Source organism: Panthera uncia, chromosome F2, assembly GCF_023721935.1.
Source record: "Panthera uncia isolate 11264 chromosome F2, Puncia_PCG_1.0, whole genome shotgun sequence".
In the NCBI taxonomy this organism is placed as follows: Eukaryota; Metazoa; Chordata; class Mammalia; order Carnivora; family Felidae; genus Panthera; species Panthera uncia.
In genome coordinates, this window is record NC_064812.1 from 61,273,756 (window position 1) to 61,293,751 (window position 19,996).

At 41.6% G+C, this 19,996-nt stretch overlaps 1 protein-coding gene across 2 annotated transcripts in view; it reads left to right on the forward strand.

The window, feature by feature from the left end:
* EYA1 (EYA transcriptional coactivator and phosphatase 1) overlaps window positions 1-19,996 on the forward strand; it is a 165,093-nt gene that overhangs the window by 30,425 nt on the left and 114,672 nt on the right. The window contains exons 4-6 of one of the 2 annotated variants that reach the window (XM_049633285.1): window positions 3,231-3,300; window positions 3,622-3,767; window positions 7,899-8,036. In XM_049633285.1, the coding sequence (XP_049489242.1) occupies window positions 3,231-3,300; window positions 3,622-3,767; window positions 7,899-8,036 (354 nt within the window). Of the gene's footprint in view, window positions 1-3,230; window positions 3,301-3,621; window positions 3,768-7,898; window positions 8,037-19,996 lie in introns of those variants that run through there. The other variant, XR_007458488.1, reaches the window with a different exon arrangement.

Sequence of the window (19,996 nt, forward strand, 5' to 3'; positions counted from 1 at the left end):
CTCTCTCTCTCTCTCTCTCTCTCTCTCTCTCTCTCTTCCCCCCCCCCACCCCCCGCTTGTGTTCATTCTCTCTCTCTCTCTCAAAATAAAAAATAAACTAAAAAAAAAATACTGTTCACTCCAAATTATATTGCCAAAGGACTGAATCAGATTTATTTTGTATGTTTACACATAACTGCAAAAAATTTAACCATCCTTCACATCATCAGGGTTTAAAAAAAATCTACTTTGCTTATGACCTATTTCTTCACATTCTTCATATTGTTGATTGATTTCTTCCCACATGCCAGGCCCTGTCGGGTGCCAAGGAAACAAAAGAGAGCAAGGGGTCCTTGGCCCCAGAAGCTCATGGTTAGCAGAGGAAGTGAACATCTATACACATGTTAACTATAATGCAGCGTGGTTAAGTGCTACATGGCCAATGTTTACGGCACTTCAAAAAGGTACAGAGAAGAAAGATATTATCCGAAAGAGAAGACGATGTTTGAGTCCCACTGGAGGAGTGTTTGTCAGGCAGGGAGAAGGCCTTAGAGTGCAGAGGGTCTGGTCTGAAGAGCCCCCCGAGACGAAGATGAGCACGCATGGCATGTGTGGGCAGTCCTCAACTCCAAGCAGGCTACATATTACCAAACCCAGGGGAGGGGGGATGATTGAATCTCTGGACTCTGCCAAGAAATTTGGAACTTTTCCTAAGGATAACACGAGCACAGTTGAGAGCTCCTAAGCTGGAACATGGACATAAAGAAGTTTCCATTTAAGAAAGATCACTGTGGTGGCAGTGCAGTATTGCGTTCAGGCCCGCAGATGGGACACAGGGAACGTGACAGAGGCTAACGAGAGCCGGGACAGGGGAGCGGGGATGGCGTGTGCAGAACAGCTCAACAGGCAGTATCTGGATTTGGGATGGGTGACTTGTGACTCATGAAATGGAGGGAGGGAAAATGAGATTATTCTGAGGTTTCTTGTTTCTTCACAGGAGGTCAGGAAATAGTATGTTTTGATGGAAGGAGTCAGGCAGTCGTGGGTTCAAATACCACCTTTCCCATTTATTTGCTCGAATGTGTTACTTAAGTTCTATGCCCCATATGTAAAATGGGGACAGACAATCGTGTTGTGTGGACCAAGATCAAAGAGAAGAGTTGGAACTTCAGTCTGAGCCAAAATTAAATTCTGATTCCAGAACCTGTGCTCAATTACCACACGCTGAGCCCCCCCCCCCCCGAACCCCGATCTCTTTCTTCATGTGTACACACCTATCCTCCACATTCAACCTTAAAGCTTCACGGAACTCACCGCACCCTGTGTAATAAGCCTGATACAGTCTCTTCTGTTATTCTGTTTACCTGTGAAAAACTTCTGGGTGCAACCTGTGAAGCTGAGTTTGTGATCATGGGTCCTGACCCATAGTTTGAAAAACCCAGGGAGAGAGCTGGGCAAGAATAAAAGGGATTTCTGTGGCTTCCACCATCTGGTTGCATTGCGTTTTTGTTCTGGTTTAGTTATTTATTTTTTAAAGTCGTTTTGAACTGTGATTGTCCAGGGAAGGTATTCCTCCTCCAGCTACTCTGCCGGGTATATCTACTTTGCCCTTGGTCTCTTTTCAGGCTTAGCAAAGGAGAACAGGAAAGGCTGTAGTCGAGGATGACCTGGGCAGGTGGTAGTCCTTGTTGTCCAAGTGTGCTCGCACTAATCCCTCCCTTCTATAAATTGCAATATTTAACTAATCCCCCCATGGCTATTTGTGTGTCAGCCTCCCCACACGTGACAGAACTTGTCTTTGCGCGTTTGCATCTGCGGCATCTAGCTCGGTGGCTGGTGCGGAATAGTGACTCAACACGTGCCCGCAGGTCGGGGCGCACCAGCTGAGTTGGCCTGCCCTCGCTTTAATGCGGACCCCGACTCTGCCAAACTGAGAGCCACGTGGCTGAAGTCTGGCAGCTGGCATGCAGCAGTGGTATGAATCTGGATCTGCGGTCACTGCGTGAGGCCGGCTTGCTTTACAAGGAAAGGATCATTCCGGATCCAGATTCTGGTCCAACTCTACCGCTGTTCTCCCGAACCCAAATGGAAAACTGAGCTTGAGAAGTATACGTGGACTGATGTGACGTTATGAAAAATGTATCAGACTTTGAGCGCATGGAAGCTTTTAGAAGGATTTTAATACGCAGCATAGTTCATAAATAATAGAGCCCCTGAAGACTGTGATTACTACTGGAAGAAGATGATGAACCTATTATATCTTGTAATTGTACCCAAAGACTATACATCTTAGCAGGGTAGAGGATAGGGGTATTTACATATATTTATATGTAATACATGTAAACACATAGAGCTGTGGGTATATATATGTGTGTGTAATATATATTGTACATAAAATCGCCCCTATTTACAATAAAGCTGAGAACTACCATTTTAAGGCCTTATGTTAACAAAAATGGATTTTTGTTTTAGTTCAGGACGAGTGTAAAAGAATGGCAGAGTTTAGTGCATTTCTGAGACCTACTGAGTATATGTGATTAAAAAGAAATGAAATTCTGCTTGAATGTTTGAATAACCTCTTTAAACAACAACAAAAACATTTTATTTTATTTTTTTAACTTAAATAACTGAAGTTAAGCATGTTTCACTGAAAAAGGCCCAGGAACACTGCCTCAGTACAAGAAAGATCAGGCTTCGCTTGCAACTTGAGAAATTTAAGAGCGCTGTAGGAATGCATTTTTACTAAAAAATGTTGCTAAATTCACGCAGGCAAATGAGGAGCGGCCCCATTTCTGCTCACCTGGGAGAAGATTAGACTGCGTTTCCCGTTAATCCAGGGTCAGGTGTGTGTGTGTCCCTGAGCGCACACAATAGGCCAGGTGACCTTTTGGTCCCGCCCAGCCCTGCAAATTCACCCTCGTCCCCGCCCCCCTTTGAGCGGGCCCTTCTGCACAGTGGCCAGGACTCCTTGTCCTCTTACCCTGCAGCTGCCAGCTATTTCAGATGATTGTGACCACTTTCTAAGACCTAATCTAAACTTAGAACCACTTCATCAGTTCCCAAAGGTTGTTCCGCAGATTTTCGCTTGGGTTGATCGCATGAAATTGCCGTTTTGGTTTTTTTTTCAGGCCCAAAAGGTTGAATGCTGGCCATTTCGTATGGGCTACCTGTCGTTCAAACTAGATCAGCGCTTTATGCTGATTTCGTATTTTGCTTTGACTGTTATGTGTTCTTTTTCTTTTTTTTTCCAGCAATTGGGAGCAGTAGCTTCAGCCCAAGACCAACTCACCAGTTCTCCCCACCACAGATTTACCCTTCCAAGTAAGATGTATTTTCTCTCAATAAATGCCTTTTCTGAGTAGTCTTTTACCTTATTTCAAGTCATGTTTTGTGCCCACATGTTACATCTTGATTTAAACTAAAGTGCATTTCACAGAGCCGTAAATGTGTTGACACAAATTTCTTTTGAGCGTCACCTAGAAGAGATACTGAAGTTTTTCAGTACTTTGTGTATTGTATTTGCAAGTTATACTTGAAGAGACCGTCTTTAACTGCAATTTGTGATATGGTTGTTAATCAGTTACCTTGCATGTTTCCATCTAATGCATGGGCTTTCTATTTTCTGTCATTTCTGACAAATAGCAGACCATACCCACATATTCTCCCTACCCCTTCCTCACAAACTATGGCTGCATATGGGCAAACACAGTTTACCACAGGAATGCAACAAGCTACAGCATATGTCACATACCCACAGCCAGGACAGCCGTACGGAATTTCCTCATATGGTGAGTAATCCCGTTACTTCAGTGGTGGGATCTAATGGGCATACCTGTGGGGGGGGGCAAGGTTCATAGGAGTGGTACCTAAAGACTGCCATCTTGGGCCGCTTTAGAAGGTGTGATCACCTTTTGTGTCTAAATTCTTCATCTGATTGTTTTCAACGAGCCTTGTAAGAAGCGGCGGCTCCTTCTCTGGAAGTCGTCAGTGGCAGATAGATTGCGTGGTTCGTATGCCGTCTTGCTCTCCTTCCCCCCCCCCCCCCCCGCCCCCATTTGTAGCTCAACTTTTAATTTGCTGCTTGAGCACTTGGTTGTGGAATCCAAAGCATTTTAGTGCGTATTTGAGATAAAACTTCTGTGAATGAAGTCTTTTAGGGTAAAGATACGTTTCCTATTTATCAGATACCTAGCTATGATTAGGGAAGTACAAACAGAATTCAACAAATCCTTGCTCTGAACGTGAGGCTGGTAGTACTTTTAAATTTCAGCATTATCAACCATTAGGAAAAGTGATCTATATATCACAGCTTGGGCTGCCCTTTGAAGAGGCAAAGCAGGAAACCTTTAAAGCTCACATCCCTATTTGTTCCTTCCCACCTGGAGATTACCTTTATCTTGGTGTAATTTAACTCCATTGTTAAAGGGTCAATACCTGTAAATTAAAAATAAATCCAGCAAAACCCCAAAGTTTAATTTTAAGAAATCTTAGAATTTCAAGATACCTTTTCTTCAATTGAATTGCACTTGCAATTTTAAACACATTGCACTTTGTTTGAGTAGGAAGAATGTGAATCATTAACATTTCCTTAAGAAAAAAATCTAGCGATCAAGAAAACGTACATGGAAGCTTGGAGGAAAGGACTGATAAAATAAATAAATCTGTGCTTATAGCAGTATATTGAAAGAAATAATGTTCTTTAAGCATTTCATTAATAATTAGAAGGCAAATTACTTTATTCCTTCTTATTTTCTACCTTTACCCCAAACCAAATCGACTATATATAAATTTCTTATAAAATATACCGAAATTAAAATGTAAATTATATATGATTTCACCCTTTATGGTTTCATTTCGAAATTACCCAGAACTGAAAGTTATCTAGCTAGGTTTGTTTTTTTTTTTTTTTTTTTTCCTAGCTAGGCATTTTTAAGCCAGATTTTAGAAACAACCATAAGATGGACTTCCTAGAATTGCCTTGCATTTCTATAACTTTTATGCAAGATTTCTGAAAATAATGGTAGATATAGATCAATTTTATCTGCCATCAACTCTTAACCAATTCTTGTGCTAAATGAGGAAAAAGGACCTCGGGTTTGAATTACATAGCTTCAACACTATGATGTGAGTTGAGGCAGTCCCCAGTTTATATTCTCAAAATGTATTTGTAACCTGATTATTTGAAGTGTGAATGTATCTTCTGGTGCAAACAACCTGAAAGTGCTGGAGGCCTACCAGGCCTGCCAGGAGAGGGTGCCCTTCATGCCATTGCCTCGACTGCCACTCACACAGCTCCTCTCTTGTTCCTTCTCCTCTCCATTCAATTATGGTAGGGCCCTTTGCCACTTTCGGGGCTGTGGTCTAGGACCCTTCCAGTACTGAACCATCAGTGGATGTCCCTATTGTCTGAGATGATTGTTCCAGGAGCAGAGATTCTGAGGTTCAAATCAGACCTGGTAGAGTAAGGATAGGGATTTTAACGGGAGAGGTGGGGGTCGGGAGATGGTAAGGGCAAGGCTCCATGTCGAGGGCTTTGACCCCAGGGCCATCTGTGCTTATAAATCTCCTGAGTCCTCAGCATTTTCCTGATCACTGTCTTCCTTCTCTTTTGGGGCCTTGAGTACAAAGAGATGCTCCCAGTGCTTCTGACCAGGCATTCTATTTTTCCTGGGCCAGCGCATTGAAAAGCCATCTCCCCTCTGCTTGCTTGTGAAGGAAGAACACGTAGGTCAGGGTTTTTAACTGCTGATAGTCAAGGTCCAGATGGTCTTAGAAGACTTTCTCCCAGGACTTGTGCCCCCTGGCTTTTTACTTAGACCCTGTAAGAAAAGCTAGGCAAATCTTATCATAGTGGGAATAATACATCAGTGGAGAAGAGAGCTTAACGCTCTTCTCTGGATTGGCATAGAGCCGAGCAGTATGATGAGTTTGCAGGCTTGTGGGTGGAAGCCCGGGAGACAGGTGCAGCTGAGGGTGTTTTCTACCTCTTCCTGCTTTTCCTTATCTGTTCTCATCACAAAGATTGAGCCTCCAGGCTAACACCAGAGGTGGTACAGGAAGGCTCAAAGCAGATTAATAGAACCCCCAATGGAGACAGAGCAGGGGGAAATCCCTGTTGGTGACCACATGGAAAGAAAGGGAGTTTCTTGAGCCATCAAGCCACCTGGCCGAGTCAGGTGTCTTTCCAGGGACCATTAATAAGGACGGGTTTGGGATTGCCTGTGCGGGGAAAAGTCAGATTTTGTTAAATGTTAAGCTTCTCTTAAGACATAAATGTTAAGATCATCATGAGGCTATGTAGAGATACGCCAGGAATTACTGTAGGCTCTCTCAGCCAAGAGTCAGATTCTTCCACTGCCTCAGGAAAGTTACCTAACTTCATTCTACTGATGAAATTCCCCTAAAATGGAAATAAACTGTGAGACTACTGTGTCTTCTAGATCCCAAAGATATCATTTATCTTAAGTGCAAAGTGAAATTATTCAAAAATGTGGATTCGCTTGGCAGAAGACTTGCTCTCTTCCTTCTGTGGAAATTAAGGACCCTTGTTAACTTTCATGACTGTCTTTAATTACAATCCAGCGCTGAGCCCTGTACAACAATACTGCCAAACCCAAGTCCTAAAATTCGGATGTCAGCCTGGCATTCTGGGAAGTATTTGGAGGCCACAAACACATGATTTTTATATTACAATGATAAGAAAGCGTACTTTAGGCTACACTTAAAACAATAATATTGGAATAAATACTTGAAACTATCAGGGACAGAAAGGGAATTATTGGTCAGCTTTACTTGTTTGTAAATCACTATGCTGTTCTATATGATACAGTCCTTTAATATCCTCCTAGCTTCGTGCTTACCTTCTGGTGGGATCGGGTGTTTGGGAGGAGATTTTCCCCTGTGTTGCTTAGTTCTGTGCCCAATATTGTTTCCTCTGACTTCAAAATGAATTGAGTGCTAAAATCATCTTTGTGGCAGAAAGAGTAAAGAAAAAAAGGAAAAAAATGCTGTGAGGCTAAAGACTCTAATCTCCTCTTAGAAAAGAGAATTTTGTGCTCCCCGGTATCTCACTGCTGTGTCGGTGCAGGTAGGGGATTGAGCTCGAGCTAGCTCGAATAAAGGCCCTTTTGCTTTTGCATCGGACTTGGCTCCCTGGCAGTCTTTGGGGATCACGAATTCTGGGCATAACATTTGGGGGCTCGGCCCGGGATCCCCAAGACCCCCGAGGGACCCCCGACCCGGAGAGCCTGACTGGCCACGGTTAGTGTCTGTTCGTTCTGTCTTTTCTGTGTGAGCTCATTTCTGGAGTTCTGGTAGTGCCCGACACAGTCTAAGTGGATGCACTGGAGGACCACAGGCCGGGAGTTTCGGAAGACGTTCCGATCCTCCCTTCTGGAGGGACGTGGAATCCCCTCATCGGTTTTGGAGGGACGTGGAATCCCCTCAAAGGTCTAAGCTAGCTTTCAGTTTGCTTCCATGGAGTTGGACAAAAAAAAAAAAAAAAAGAAAAGAGAATTTTGATTTTTGACACTAATCTACACAGTGACTTTTAGAACAATCTAGTTGAAGTTTAATTATGGCTATTACTGGATTCTAAAGGAGATCATCTTTTAACCTCTTATAAAACAACAAAACTAAATCTAGAAATCGTATCACTGGAGTTAAATTTTATAGAAAAGGTAAATCGGAAAGACAAAGGACAATGGGAACAGTCACTCAAATCTGTAATACTCCTGTTTTGTTTCGTTTTGTTTTCATTAAAGTTCTAGGTTAGGGTATTGCACTCTAAGCTTGCATACCTTTGGTTATTGAGATAATATTGGGAAGCATCTGTGACTGAACAGTTGTGGGAGTGTTTGGGGGGGTGTTTACCAGCTTTTGAAATGAACATATAGATAAGCTGTCATTAACTGATTTAGGTGCATTGTGGGCAGGCATCAAGACTGAAGGTGGATTGTCACAGTCTCAGTCACCGGGACAGACGGGATTTCTCAGCTATGGCACAAGCTTTGGTACGCCTCAACCTGGACAGGCACCGTATAGTTACCAGATGCAAGGTCTGTATACACACTGACACTAGCCTTTTCATTAATCCTGGAGTCCAGTAGTCACCTTCTAAAGTAGAGCCCTGTGTTCTGTGTAGGTAGTAAATGATGATAGAAAGCGACTGGGCTTAGAGGCAAGATCCCTGGTTCTGCTTTGGCTCATCACTTACCTATTCTCTGGGCCTAAATTTCCATATTTATAACCTCAAGGGGTCAGACCGAATCATCTCTGAAGTTCTTTTCAAAAAGCTCTAACATTCCCTGTGACGTTGAAGTTTTCCGCCTCTGCCTCTATCAATTTTAAAAAAGGAATGACAGGGGCGCCTGGGTGGCTCGGTTGGTTGAGCGTCCGACTTCAGCTCAGGTCATGATCTCACAGTTTATGGGTTCGAGCCCCGTGTCCACAGAGCCCGAAGCCTGCTTCGGACTCTGTGTGTGTCTCTCTCTCTGCCCCTCCCCTGCTCATGTTCTGTCTCTCTCTGTCTCAAAAATAAATAGAAACATTAAAAGAAAAAAATTTTTTTAAATAAAAAAGGAACGACAAACCCAAAGTTATGATGTAAGAGGCTGGAGTGTGATACGTGCTCAAACCGCTGGGGCGTGGCATCACCAGCCAACCTTTTTAAAAGGGCTGTTTTCTTCACTGTCATTATCGTAGCTCTAGAAGTACAGTATGTGATATGTGTTAACTCAATGACCTACCAATGACCAAGAGATTAAATTGACAACCACTCAATGCATCTTCAAGATACTGCTTCCAAAGACCAGTCCCTGGGCTCTAAGTTTGAAACTATAGACCAAACATACCGCAAATGCAGGACAGATCAAAGAAGAGCTGAAAGTTTAACGCTGTCAATACTGTTCTCAGGAACACACAGGCGTAAATGTAACTGGCAGATTATTGTCATGCAAATGTGTCTGTAAAATAATGGAAGTTCTTATAATCTAAATATTCTCCTAATATCTTTTCACTACAAATCAGTTTAATCCCATTCAACCTCTTAATAATGGTGCCAAGCCACAATTCAGTTAAATCCCTTATCACTACTTTTTGATTGAAGGCATTCTTTTTGTAGTTTTTATCTCTTTTATATCTTTTATTCTTCATTACGTTAAAATAGTTGTTAATTGCAAATAAATTAGAAAACAAGAAAAATAATGTTTCATATTTACTATTATGACTTTAATATTCTTCCAGATATGTAGTATTGGACCATATTGTATAATATAGTATTGCAACCTGTTTCTTTTCAGTAAAATATATTGTAAACATATTTTCACATCAATAAACTCGATTCTATAGCATCATTTTAATGATTGCATAGTTTCATATATATATCTTATTTAATAATTCCCATTTTGTTAGAAGTCCAGAGCAATGCCATGAATATTTTATGTGCATTTTTAATTATTTCCTTTGAATAAATTTAAGCCTGAATTGCTAAGTAAATTTTTAGACTCTTTTACAGATTTGTTATGTATTTACACAAGGGCTGTGTATTAGCATGTACACATTGGGTAATATCTTTCTTTTTTTAATTTTTCTTTTTAATGTTTATTTGTTATTGAGAGACAGAGAGACAGAGCGCGAGCAGGGGAGGGGCAGAGAGAGAGGGAGACACAGAATCCAAAGCAGGTTCCAGGCTCTGAGCTGTCAGCACAGAGCCCGACGCAGGGCTCGAACTCACAAACCGTGAGATCTGGACCTGAGATGAAGTCGGTCACCCAACCGACTGAGCCACTCAGGTGCCTCTGGGTACTATCTTTGTAAAAATTGTCATTTTAGTAGGTACAAGATTTTATTACTATCGTATATATTTTGTAATTGAGAAGATAATCATTTTTTCTTCCATGGCAGTGTTTTTCTTTGTCTTATTATTTCTTTTATTAAGATTTGTAAACTTTTATAATATTTCATAGGTAAACTTCCAGCTTCTCATTTTTTAAACTAAAACGTAATGGGACCAGATCTATTAATCTTTTCATACTTGTTTTTGCCTTTGGTATAAAAATACCTGAATTGTAAAATTCTGATATATTTGGTAGCTACAAAATAAAAGCTGGCTTACCCCAGATAATATGTGTTGTTAGAGGGATGTTACTTATATGCCAGATTCCAGAACTTTTAACGCTCCTCAAAGGAAGAATTATGTTCCTGCATGTGCTGATTATTTGAGTAAAGGGATAAAAAGAAAAAAAGAGTTGAAGAGATCGTGTTAATGAATTCAGTAGTCCTAGACTGTAGTAATGAGATGAACCATAACGCAGACAAGGCCTGTTTGCTTCTGGAGCTTGCGTTTGTCAAGAACAGAGTCTTCTGAGAACTATGGGAGAAAAAGATAAGGCACCACAGCCTATTCTCCATAGAGAAGCAGGTCCTAAAGGTCGGAAGGAGGCATGTGAGGTTTCTCGTGAGAGGAGAGCTTCCTCAGTGCGTGTGGTTCCTGGGCCCAAGCCCGTCTGCAGCCTCTTGGTTACCCAGCCCCAATGAGCTGAGCAGAGAAGTTTTAAGTGTTTAGAAACTTTTATCGGTCCATAGTAAATCTCAGGTTGGTTAAATCAGGTAATAATTCTAAGAAATGGGGCTTACACTCTCTCTCGTTTTTTGTTTTTTTTTTGTTTTGTTTTGTTTTTTTTTTTTTCATTTCATTCCATTCCTTTGTAATACCTTACTATTGTATTTTGCTAAATTATCAGTCCTGGAAGGATTAGGGGGAAAAACTAGTCTTGCAATTTCGGAGAGTTTGAGAGATAACATCCTTGAAAGTTATCTTTATTCTTTCTCTAAGACCAAAAGCTTATACGGCTGAATGAGTTCCTAAGAGGACTAACCGACTGTCAGAGTATGAACATGGTGTGAGAATAGAGAGAACGTGGAAATGAAGGAGGAGGAAAGAAAGTTAGTTTGGAGAAGGAAAACTCTTGATTTTAAAAAAGAAATAAAGAGGAGAGCCTGGGTGCCTCAGTCGGTTAAGCTTCTGACTCTTGGTTTCAGCTCAGGTCGTGGTCTCACAGTTCGTGAGTTCGAAATGCACTGACCGCACAGAGCCTGCTTGGGATTTTCTCTCTTCCTCCCTCTCTGCCCCTCCTTCGCTCCCTCTCTCCTTCCCTCTCTCAAAAAAAGAAAGACGTGCAGTACCAAATATAGCATTGCCTCTCTACCCATATTTTCCATTGCATCTGGGCATATTGGATATTGCATTAAAACTTTTGTGTTTTTGTGCAGCCTTTGGTGGGATGGCCTTTCCAGGGGGATTTCAGAACCCATTTTCCATGAATGAGATATTATTTTATATGGGTATTTCTATAATGGCCCTTGACTCAATTTTAGATGATTAGATATAATATGACTTCCACATATCAAGCCAGATAATTATATGCTATTAACTTGAAACATGCAGTGTGGCGATGGTAATGATATATAATATGCTATAAACCTCTTATGGCCAGATTTGGATAAATACTGAAATTCTGATTAATATGTATTTTTATAAGTATCAAGTGTATTATGAAAAATGCTTCACTATTATTAAACAATATTGTGTATCCAGTTGCGGGAATCTATTAGTCTTTGAGTGTTTTTTCAGTACATCTTTTTTTAATATAAAAATTTTTTATAATGTCTTAAATTATTTTCAACATTATCCCAATTATTTGATCCTTAACGAATAACAGCGATTTCTGCTTAGATCAGTCTTATAGCTATTAAACATTCTTAGAATCCTAGGTAAAACTATATGTATTTTAGTGGTTTGGGAGTGTTTTACCTAGCTTTTTTCCCACGATCTTTTCACCTTTATAATATAAGGTATGATCATCAGTTATTCAGAGATTTAGCTACTAGGATTTCATGATATTAAAATTTCATAATTCTAGAAGACATGTTCTAGTAACTCAAATGACTCATAAACTGAAACGTGTTATGCTTACTGTGTTATGCTGATTCATTGAAAGAAACTTTATGCTGATCACCTCTTGGACAGATCTGCCTCCATCAGGCATAAAGGGCTAGACTAAAGGCACGGTGACACCTTGCCGTCTGGTTAATGGAGTAGGTTCTAGGGGCACCTGGGTAGCTCAGTCCGTTGAGCATCCGACTCTTGAATTCACCTCAGGTCATGATCTCATGGTTCATGAGTTCGAGCCCCACATCCGGCTCTGCGCTGACGCAGAGCCTGCTTGGGATTTCTTTCTCTCTCTCCCCCTTCCCCCACTGGCTCTTTCTCTCCCTCTCTCACAATAATCAAATAAACTTAAAAAACATTGTGTAGGTTTTAGAGTCAGATTGCCTGTTGAAGAGCCCTGCCATTGCTGTCTGTGGGCCTCCACAGGGCTTGACCTCTCCACACCTGCCCTTCCTCTTCTCTCGGGTGGCGATAATATTATATACTCTAGTAGTGGTGGAGTGAGATTTAATTGGGATTATCCAGGTAAATCACTCTGACCAACATGTATGTAGCACATGGTAAGAACTGAAATGGTTGTTTTCATTGTTACTGCTCTCATTGTGGTGGTGATGTGGTTCCTATTTATTACTTACTAGTGGTGTTATTATTTAAAAAAAAATTTAATGTTTATTTTAGAGAGAGAGTGCAGGGGAAGGGCAGAGAGAGAGGGAGACCCAGAATCCGAAGCAGGCTCCAGGCTGCTGCCAGCAGAGAGCCCAACGTGGGGCCCGAACTCACAAACTGCAAGATCATGACCTGAGCTGAAGTCGGACGCTTAACCAGCTGGGCCACCCAGGCACCCCAGTAATGTTGTTATTACTGTCCAGCTTTCTCAAATACTTAAATGCTCACTCCCATTCGCAGGAGAAAAAAAATATATGTGCAGCCATGTATATAAATTTAGTATGTACATAATATACTAAAAGTATGTATATATGCATATGTAAGCATACATATATATGTGTGTGTATATGTGTATATATTATAAAACCAGCAAAGAGAACTCTAAGAACCCAATAACCTTATAAGCATAGCAAAAAAAAAAAAAATCCAGATCTAGCTAATGTCCTGGCAAAAAGGAAAATCACTATCAACACAGATCAGGCTGTTTGTACATGATCCAAAAATTGGTGGAGAGACCAGAAGAAACAGCCAGGAACCTGAAGAAGAAAATCAGAAGAGAGAAACGGCTGTGCTGCTGACGTGGGTGGCAGACGTCGGGGAGGAGAAGCAGTGAGTGCACAGAAGGGCTGCTGTGAAAGACAGGAACTTAGTTCTGCAGCGGTGGGAAAGAAGGAGGCATCATCCAAGTGCTCGCGCCTCTGTAATCCCTCAGTCATAGCTCTACTTTGAGCAAGAAGAACTGGTAGAAAAAGAAGAGGCAGCCGCCACATAAACGGCAAATTGTTTAGTTCAGAAATCAAAATGAGGAACGAAGATAGGAACGTGACATTCTGCTACACAGAGATGGAATACTCTAGTACCCGTGCAGCAAAACGGTTAATGTTCACTCTGCAGGGATTAGTGCTGAGGGCTGTTGTCTCCATCCATGTGAGGACCCTGAACGATGACTTTAAGGGATAAACCTGAAAACGCCAAAGGATGTGTCAAAATGGAGAATGATTTTAGAACAGTCAGACCCTGCTATGTTGTAATGCACTTAAATCATAGTACCAACAGGGAAGCCTCTCAGAGAATGCTACAACAATCTAAAATATAGTTGCCTATAGTGTATATATTCTTGAGGACAGATTTGCTCTTTAGATAATTGGGGGACCTTGTGTCACACAAATTCATGTATAAGTATATACCAGCTCTAGGAGAAAGCTTTTTAGAAAGTGCACTTCTGAGTGCTATTTGTACTTGAACACTTTTATGACACTTGAGGAACAGAATTAGTTGGTAATTTGTGGGTATTTGCCACTTCCAAGCCTTGGGAAGTATGCCATACATGCTGCCCATGTTTGGTCCAGGGGATCCTTCTGGATCCTTCCAGCTCCAGTGTTCAGCACTTCTGTCGTGGTAGGCTTCTGTGGATCCTGCATGTGCCTCATTTTAAGACAAACAAGGGCTGAATTTTTGTTTTCTTTTTGTTTAAACTTTTTTTTTTTTTTTTACTATTTATTTTTGAGAGAGAGAGAGAGAGAGAGAGAGAGAGAACATGAACAGGGGAGGGTCAGAGAGAGGGAGACAGAATCTGAAACAGGCTCCAGGCTCTGAGCTGTCAGCACAGAGCCCGACGCGGGGCTCGAACTCACGGACCGTGAGATCGTGACCTGAGCCGAAGTCGGACGCTTAACTGACTGAGCCACCCAGGTGCCCCTGAATTTTTGTTTTCTATGCACTGATACTAATAGCCCATGAAGTAAAACCTCATGGATTGGGAAGTCTGATTGCTTTCCGTTTTGCTGTAAGGTCGCTAGAAAATTCTGTTTCTGCTTTAGTGATCTCTTTTTGTACATCCAGTGAAAGTTTGGAAACAAGTTTAAGAAAGGACAAGAAGATGTTTCTGTTCATAGACCACTATAGGGTTCACCCCGAAGAGGTAGAATCCTTGCTTTTAGCGTTGATACTTCCCTGCTCCCAGGGTTAGCCTTCGTGTTTCTGGAAGACGTTTTGGAAGGGTGTGAGGAGGTTTCCCTTCACAGGCCATTGACAAACTTTATGCAAATGAGTTAGCCGAATGGATGAATATGTATGGAAAGCGGGTCCCTGGCGACCCTGGGTCAGTTGTGCAAGTGGCATAGACAGTGTTTTCAATGCTGCTGGCCAAAGGGCCCCGACAGCCAGAGTGAGGCGTGGATGTTGTGTGTGTGTGTGTGTGTGTGTGTGTGTGTGTGTGCGTGCATATGCGTGTGTGAGTGTGTGGGGAGTGTGAGTATGGATGAGTGTGTGTCCATGTAAAAATCCTCTTAGAAGAAACTGCTTCAGCCTTTTATTTACTGACCACTTTCACAGAATATCTGCCCAGTTTGTCACACACTAGTTTTTATTCACTTTTTTAAAAAGTTTTATTATTTCTTTGTTCTGAGAGGGAAAGTATGAGCCGGTGAGGGGCAGGGAGAGAGAATCCTAAGCAGGCTCTGTACCAGCGGCGTGGAGCCCTAAGTGGGGCTGGAACTCACGAACTGGGAGATCATGACCTGAGCCAAAACCAAGAGTCGGACGTTCAACCGACTGAGCCACCCAGGTGCCCCGTTGACGTTTTATGTATAGGAAGCAACTGACCTGAAATCAAACTTTTACTTAGATTTTTTTTAATGCACGTTCCAGAGCTACTGCTGGCACCACCTTTCACTTACCCCTGCGTTCCACACAATATAGGCCCCTACTTCCATCTCCCACAGAAAACAAGAAACTGTGTTCGTAATTGTGAGGCTGAGTCACATGAAGAAAATGATATTTTGTTTGGCAATTTATTTAAGGTAAGGACCCACTAAAGACTTTCATGCACGAAAAAAAAATAGATTGGGTTAGAATTAGCTGAGCCTCAGCTTTGAGGAAAACCCAGCATCCCATAATAACTTAGTTCTGTTAATTCTAGATGGTTGCAAGTAGTGATCCTCTTTACTCATCTCTTCATCTCTGGTGTCTAGTAATAGGTCTAAAATAGATGAATGGTTTTTTTTTAAAGGTGGAGGGGTCGATGCCACAAAGAAGGTTAGAGATTAAGATTCCTCAGGACCCTAGTTCCCTTCATTTGAAGAAGTGAATTTGGAAGTTAGCCTAATAAAAATCTTCGTTGGTCTATGATCATAGTTTGTCCAAAGCAGTCTTCCTTTGTGTTCATACTTCTAGAAGGAGCCGGTTGAGGGCATCCCAGAATGGGAGGTGGGGGCATACAGTGCCTTTCTAAGTGTTTCTGAGTGTTTTACCGCCCCCAAACAGCAATTCAGTGTGGTGCATTCCTTTCCTTCTGCACTGGATCTGCCACGATAGATAGGAGGGGCCACGCAGACACACATGCACGGAAACTAGAAGGCTCTGGAAACTTCGCTTTGTTTATTTTCCTTAGGCTTTATTGCTCTCACTTAGAGAGGAAGATAACACAAGTTCTAACTGCCTTTTTGTATATTATGTTGTTTGTTCTGTTAAAGAGATTGGGGTTCAAACCAGTGAGAAGACACAAAGGAGGGCAAGCGTTGAAGAGTGTATGGCAAGGGGGACCACTGTGCACCTCTCTATGCCTCACTTCTCTGGGGCTCATGATCCAGTGGAAATGACCTAATAACAACCCAGTCAGCGAAACTGTCCTTATTTCCTTTGTTCTGCCTGTCCATGGCTTCTCACATATACAGCCGAAGTGTTTCCGTGTATGAGGCATTTAGAACCTCAGAATTGCTTAGCAAAATGTTCTCTGAAAGGTTTTTACATTGTCCGTAGACCTGACATTTTTCACAAGGAAAATTAGCAAACTCCAAGATGCATGACTTTCAGAAAATGAGTCTTAAACCTTTTTTTTACAATCTGCGTGTCAAAGCACTTGAGATTTGTACTTCTTGACATACAGTGACACAATACGGTTCGAACTGAAGAATCACTCTTGTAGCCTGCAGCGATGTTCAAAATTTCTCCCTGACTTCTTTGCCGGTCTACTCACATTTATATTTTAGTTCATGGCCTTTTTGCGTTCTAGAACTTTTTTTGTGCCGAAGGTGATTTTTTTTTTCTTTAAGTAATATTCCATTTCGTTTCTTTTGGCATCTTGTGTTATTTCAGCTAATGGGTACTGAAAATGGTATCAGGTTTTTTTTTGAAATCCAGCTGCAGCAGTAATCAGTGGTCAGCACCAAATGTATTTTCTATAGGAACTGTTAGAGGATATAGAAATAGATCAAGAAAGGTAAACGTAAAGGCTCTGCAAGCTTTATTACCTAAGTGAAAAAAAACGCTCTTTGGAATATAAAAACTATTACTGGGATAAAAAGGAAAGCTTGGTCACTTAAAATCCTTCTTGTAGGAAAGGGGGGAAACTTTGGTTTTAAATAACCCATCTGGCCTTCAGAGGCTTTTCCCCAGGGAGTTGCACTAACTTCTGCCACATAGATCGTGCCCGATGATGGACATAGCCCATGGCAAAGAGGCCAGGGAAGGAAAGCAAATGGACTTCTGTGAAAATACACGAGGGACAAAGAGCATCCTGCTCTCGGAGTAAGTGCTAGGAAACACTCTAAAACATGGGGAGTACAGACAGGCCCCAGCAGGTTCCAGCATTCTTGTGTGGGCTGGGATTCTGGTTTTTAATGTGAGTCCTTGTTCTCTGTGAAGTAGACCTTTGACCTACACGTCCCCCTTTTCTTTCTTTCTTTTTTTTTTTTTTTTTAAGCGTTTTGAAGTTAGAGCGGGGCAGTGTTCTCCGGTGAAATCACACAGAAAGCTTCGATTTCATATTTTAAACCGTGGCCTTTATCAATATGAACTCTAGTCTTCTTAATATGCTAAAGTAGTAGGGATTTATTAACGAAGGTTCTGAGAGGTTGGCTTATTTTTCAAACACAGTTGCTTAGCACCTATAGAACTGGGTGGCCCACACAGGGTCTTCTAGCAAGACTGTTTCTTGTTTTTTACGGTTGATGAGACCACTACCCTTTCTCTGTAGGAATCCCTGACAAGATCAAGAGGAAAGCAAAGTCTTTGTGATATACTCTCTATGGGCAACGTTCTATAATTTGCTTTTAAAATGACTTCCTAGCCTAGAAGAGAGCTATACGGAAGAAGCCTTTTAGAAAGGAGGTGTTTTGATTGCACGTTTATCCGTTAAATGTTTCAGGTACCTTTGTCCCAACCGTTGGTATGTCTGTGATGTTTATGTAACCAGAAGTTACACCCACTTTTTGTAACCTACGATTCGCTCTCAATGCGTTTCAGTCAGAAAATCTAAAAGGTGGATTTGGCGTGGTAGAGTGGAAGACGGTGACCTGAAAGTGGAGACAGTTGGTCATTCCCTTAGAATCCTTGTCCAAGAGAGAAAGCAGCGTTCACTCTGCTTCTTGGAAAATGAGGAGGATGTCTGCCTCAGCTACCTTATGAAGCGATGTTGGAAATAACCAGAGATGATGGAGGTGGAAATGCCAAAATATAAATGGACTATTAAAAAAAAGAATATTATTGCATTCTGAATATGAAATTTCTCATACGCAAGCGAGACTCTTAATTTCATTAACATACCCACAATATGCCAGTACCTGAGCTCGCAGCAGCCTCTTAGGAGGCCCATATCTGTACTGAAAGGTCAGGGTTTTGTCAGGATGTCCTTGTAGTATGTATAGGGATGGGATATTCTTCTTCCATCTCTGTGATCCAGTAAGATTTTATGAGGTGTTCCAAATCCATGATGCTGAATCAGTTTAAAATCTTACTTGATGTAAAATTCTGGATTTTCTTTTTGGAGACTGAGAAATATTTTACATCCTTCCAGAAGAGTGCTTATAAGTCCTGCAGTTAATTTTCTTTCATTTAAAGCAGTGACTGTAATCCAGTGTTTAAAGAGAAGTCTTAGGAGCGCCTGGGTGGCTCAGTCGCTTAAGCGTCCAACTTTGGCTCAGGTCATGATCTCACGGTTCGGGAGTTCGAGCCCCGTGTCAGGCTCTGTGCTGACAGCTTGGAGCCTGGAGCCGGCTTCGGATTCTGTGTCTTCCTCTCTCTTTGTTCCTCCCCCGCTCGCACTGTGTCTCTCTCTCTCAAAAATAAATGTAGACTAAATAAAGATTAAAAAAAAATTTAAAGATAAGTCTTTATACATCATCTAGTTTAAAAAAAAAAAAACAGTACAGTGTGTATTCTCCAGATAAAACCTGAGAAATAAGCTGAGTTATTATTTTTTTTTTCCTTTCCCTACTCTTCTTTTTCATCACTGGGCAAGTGAGGAAGTTGAGAGACTTTTTTTCTTTTGTGATGTCTGTTGGACTTCAAGCTGCCCTTCCAAACTGCCCGCAATCGCCACCACCAACAAAAAGAAAAAAAAAAAAAAGACTTATTAAAAGGTTTCCATCTGTTCCTACATCTGATTCTTTAGGTCAGTTCTATTATTACTGGACCCTTTGGTCACCACCCTGGATGAAAATTCTCTAGCGCCAGTTCTGTCTCCCACTTGAGCCTAGAGGAAACCCTTCAAAGGCATGAATCAGCCATGGTTTTTCCATCTCCATGTGAGGCAGCAGGATAAACACAACACAGGAATCTAAGGAACGTAGGTCAGGATGAAAACAAGACTAAGGAAGAGGCAAATTATGTGGCTTCAGTTAGTGAACTGGAATCCCCAGAAAGGGAAATCGGTGCAGAGAGGAATAGTCAGGGAAAGCTTATTGGAAAGCTAGGACTTGAGCCAGGTCTTGAAGGATGGGAAACGGGGACTGGTAGAGGGAAGCATTAAATAAGAGTAGCAGGAATGAGTCTGTTGTGTTTCCAGGATCACAGGGACCCCATCCTGAACTAATATGGCGGACTGTGGATGGGGGAGCTTGGGCAACGGTATGGGCAGCAATATCCTTCCCTTAGCACATCTGTCCCAAACTCCCATCTCCTTTCTTTAGGGCCAGTTACATACACATATATATCCTTGAGTTTATGACCACTTCCCCCCACCTCCTCCACCCTTTAACATTTCCTGTGTCCCAGTATGCTCCTATTGGAATGTTCGAAATTTAGATTCTTGGGTTTTTTAGTTAAAGAATGCCATTTCTTTTTCCAAACTGTTAGTCTTTTCTTAAATGATCGAGAAACTTCTCTCATCTACCTTTAGTCCCTCACCCTGCTTTTCTAAGAAGCGTTCACTCTCTGATCTTCTCCTTTGGGCAATTTGTCCTCACTGCCTGCCAGGAATGCACTGCTTGCTTTTTCTGCACAGTTGTGTTTTCCTTCCCAAACTTACCAGGTGTTTTCGCTTCATTCACTTGAGCAGCTTTGCCTCTTAGAGGTATTCTGAAAGGAAAAATTTTTTTCAGTGTTCTTTTCTTTCCCCTCCCTGACAAAAAAAAAAAAAAAAAAAAAAAAAGAAGTATTGCTATGATTTTTTCACAATAGTAA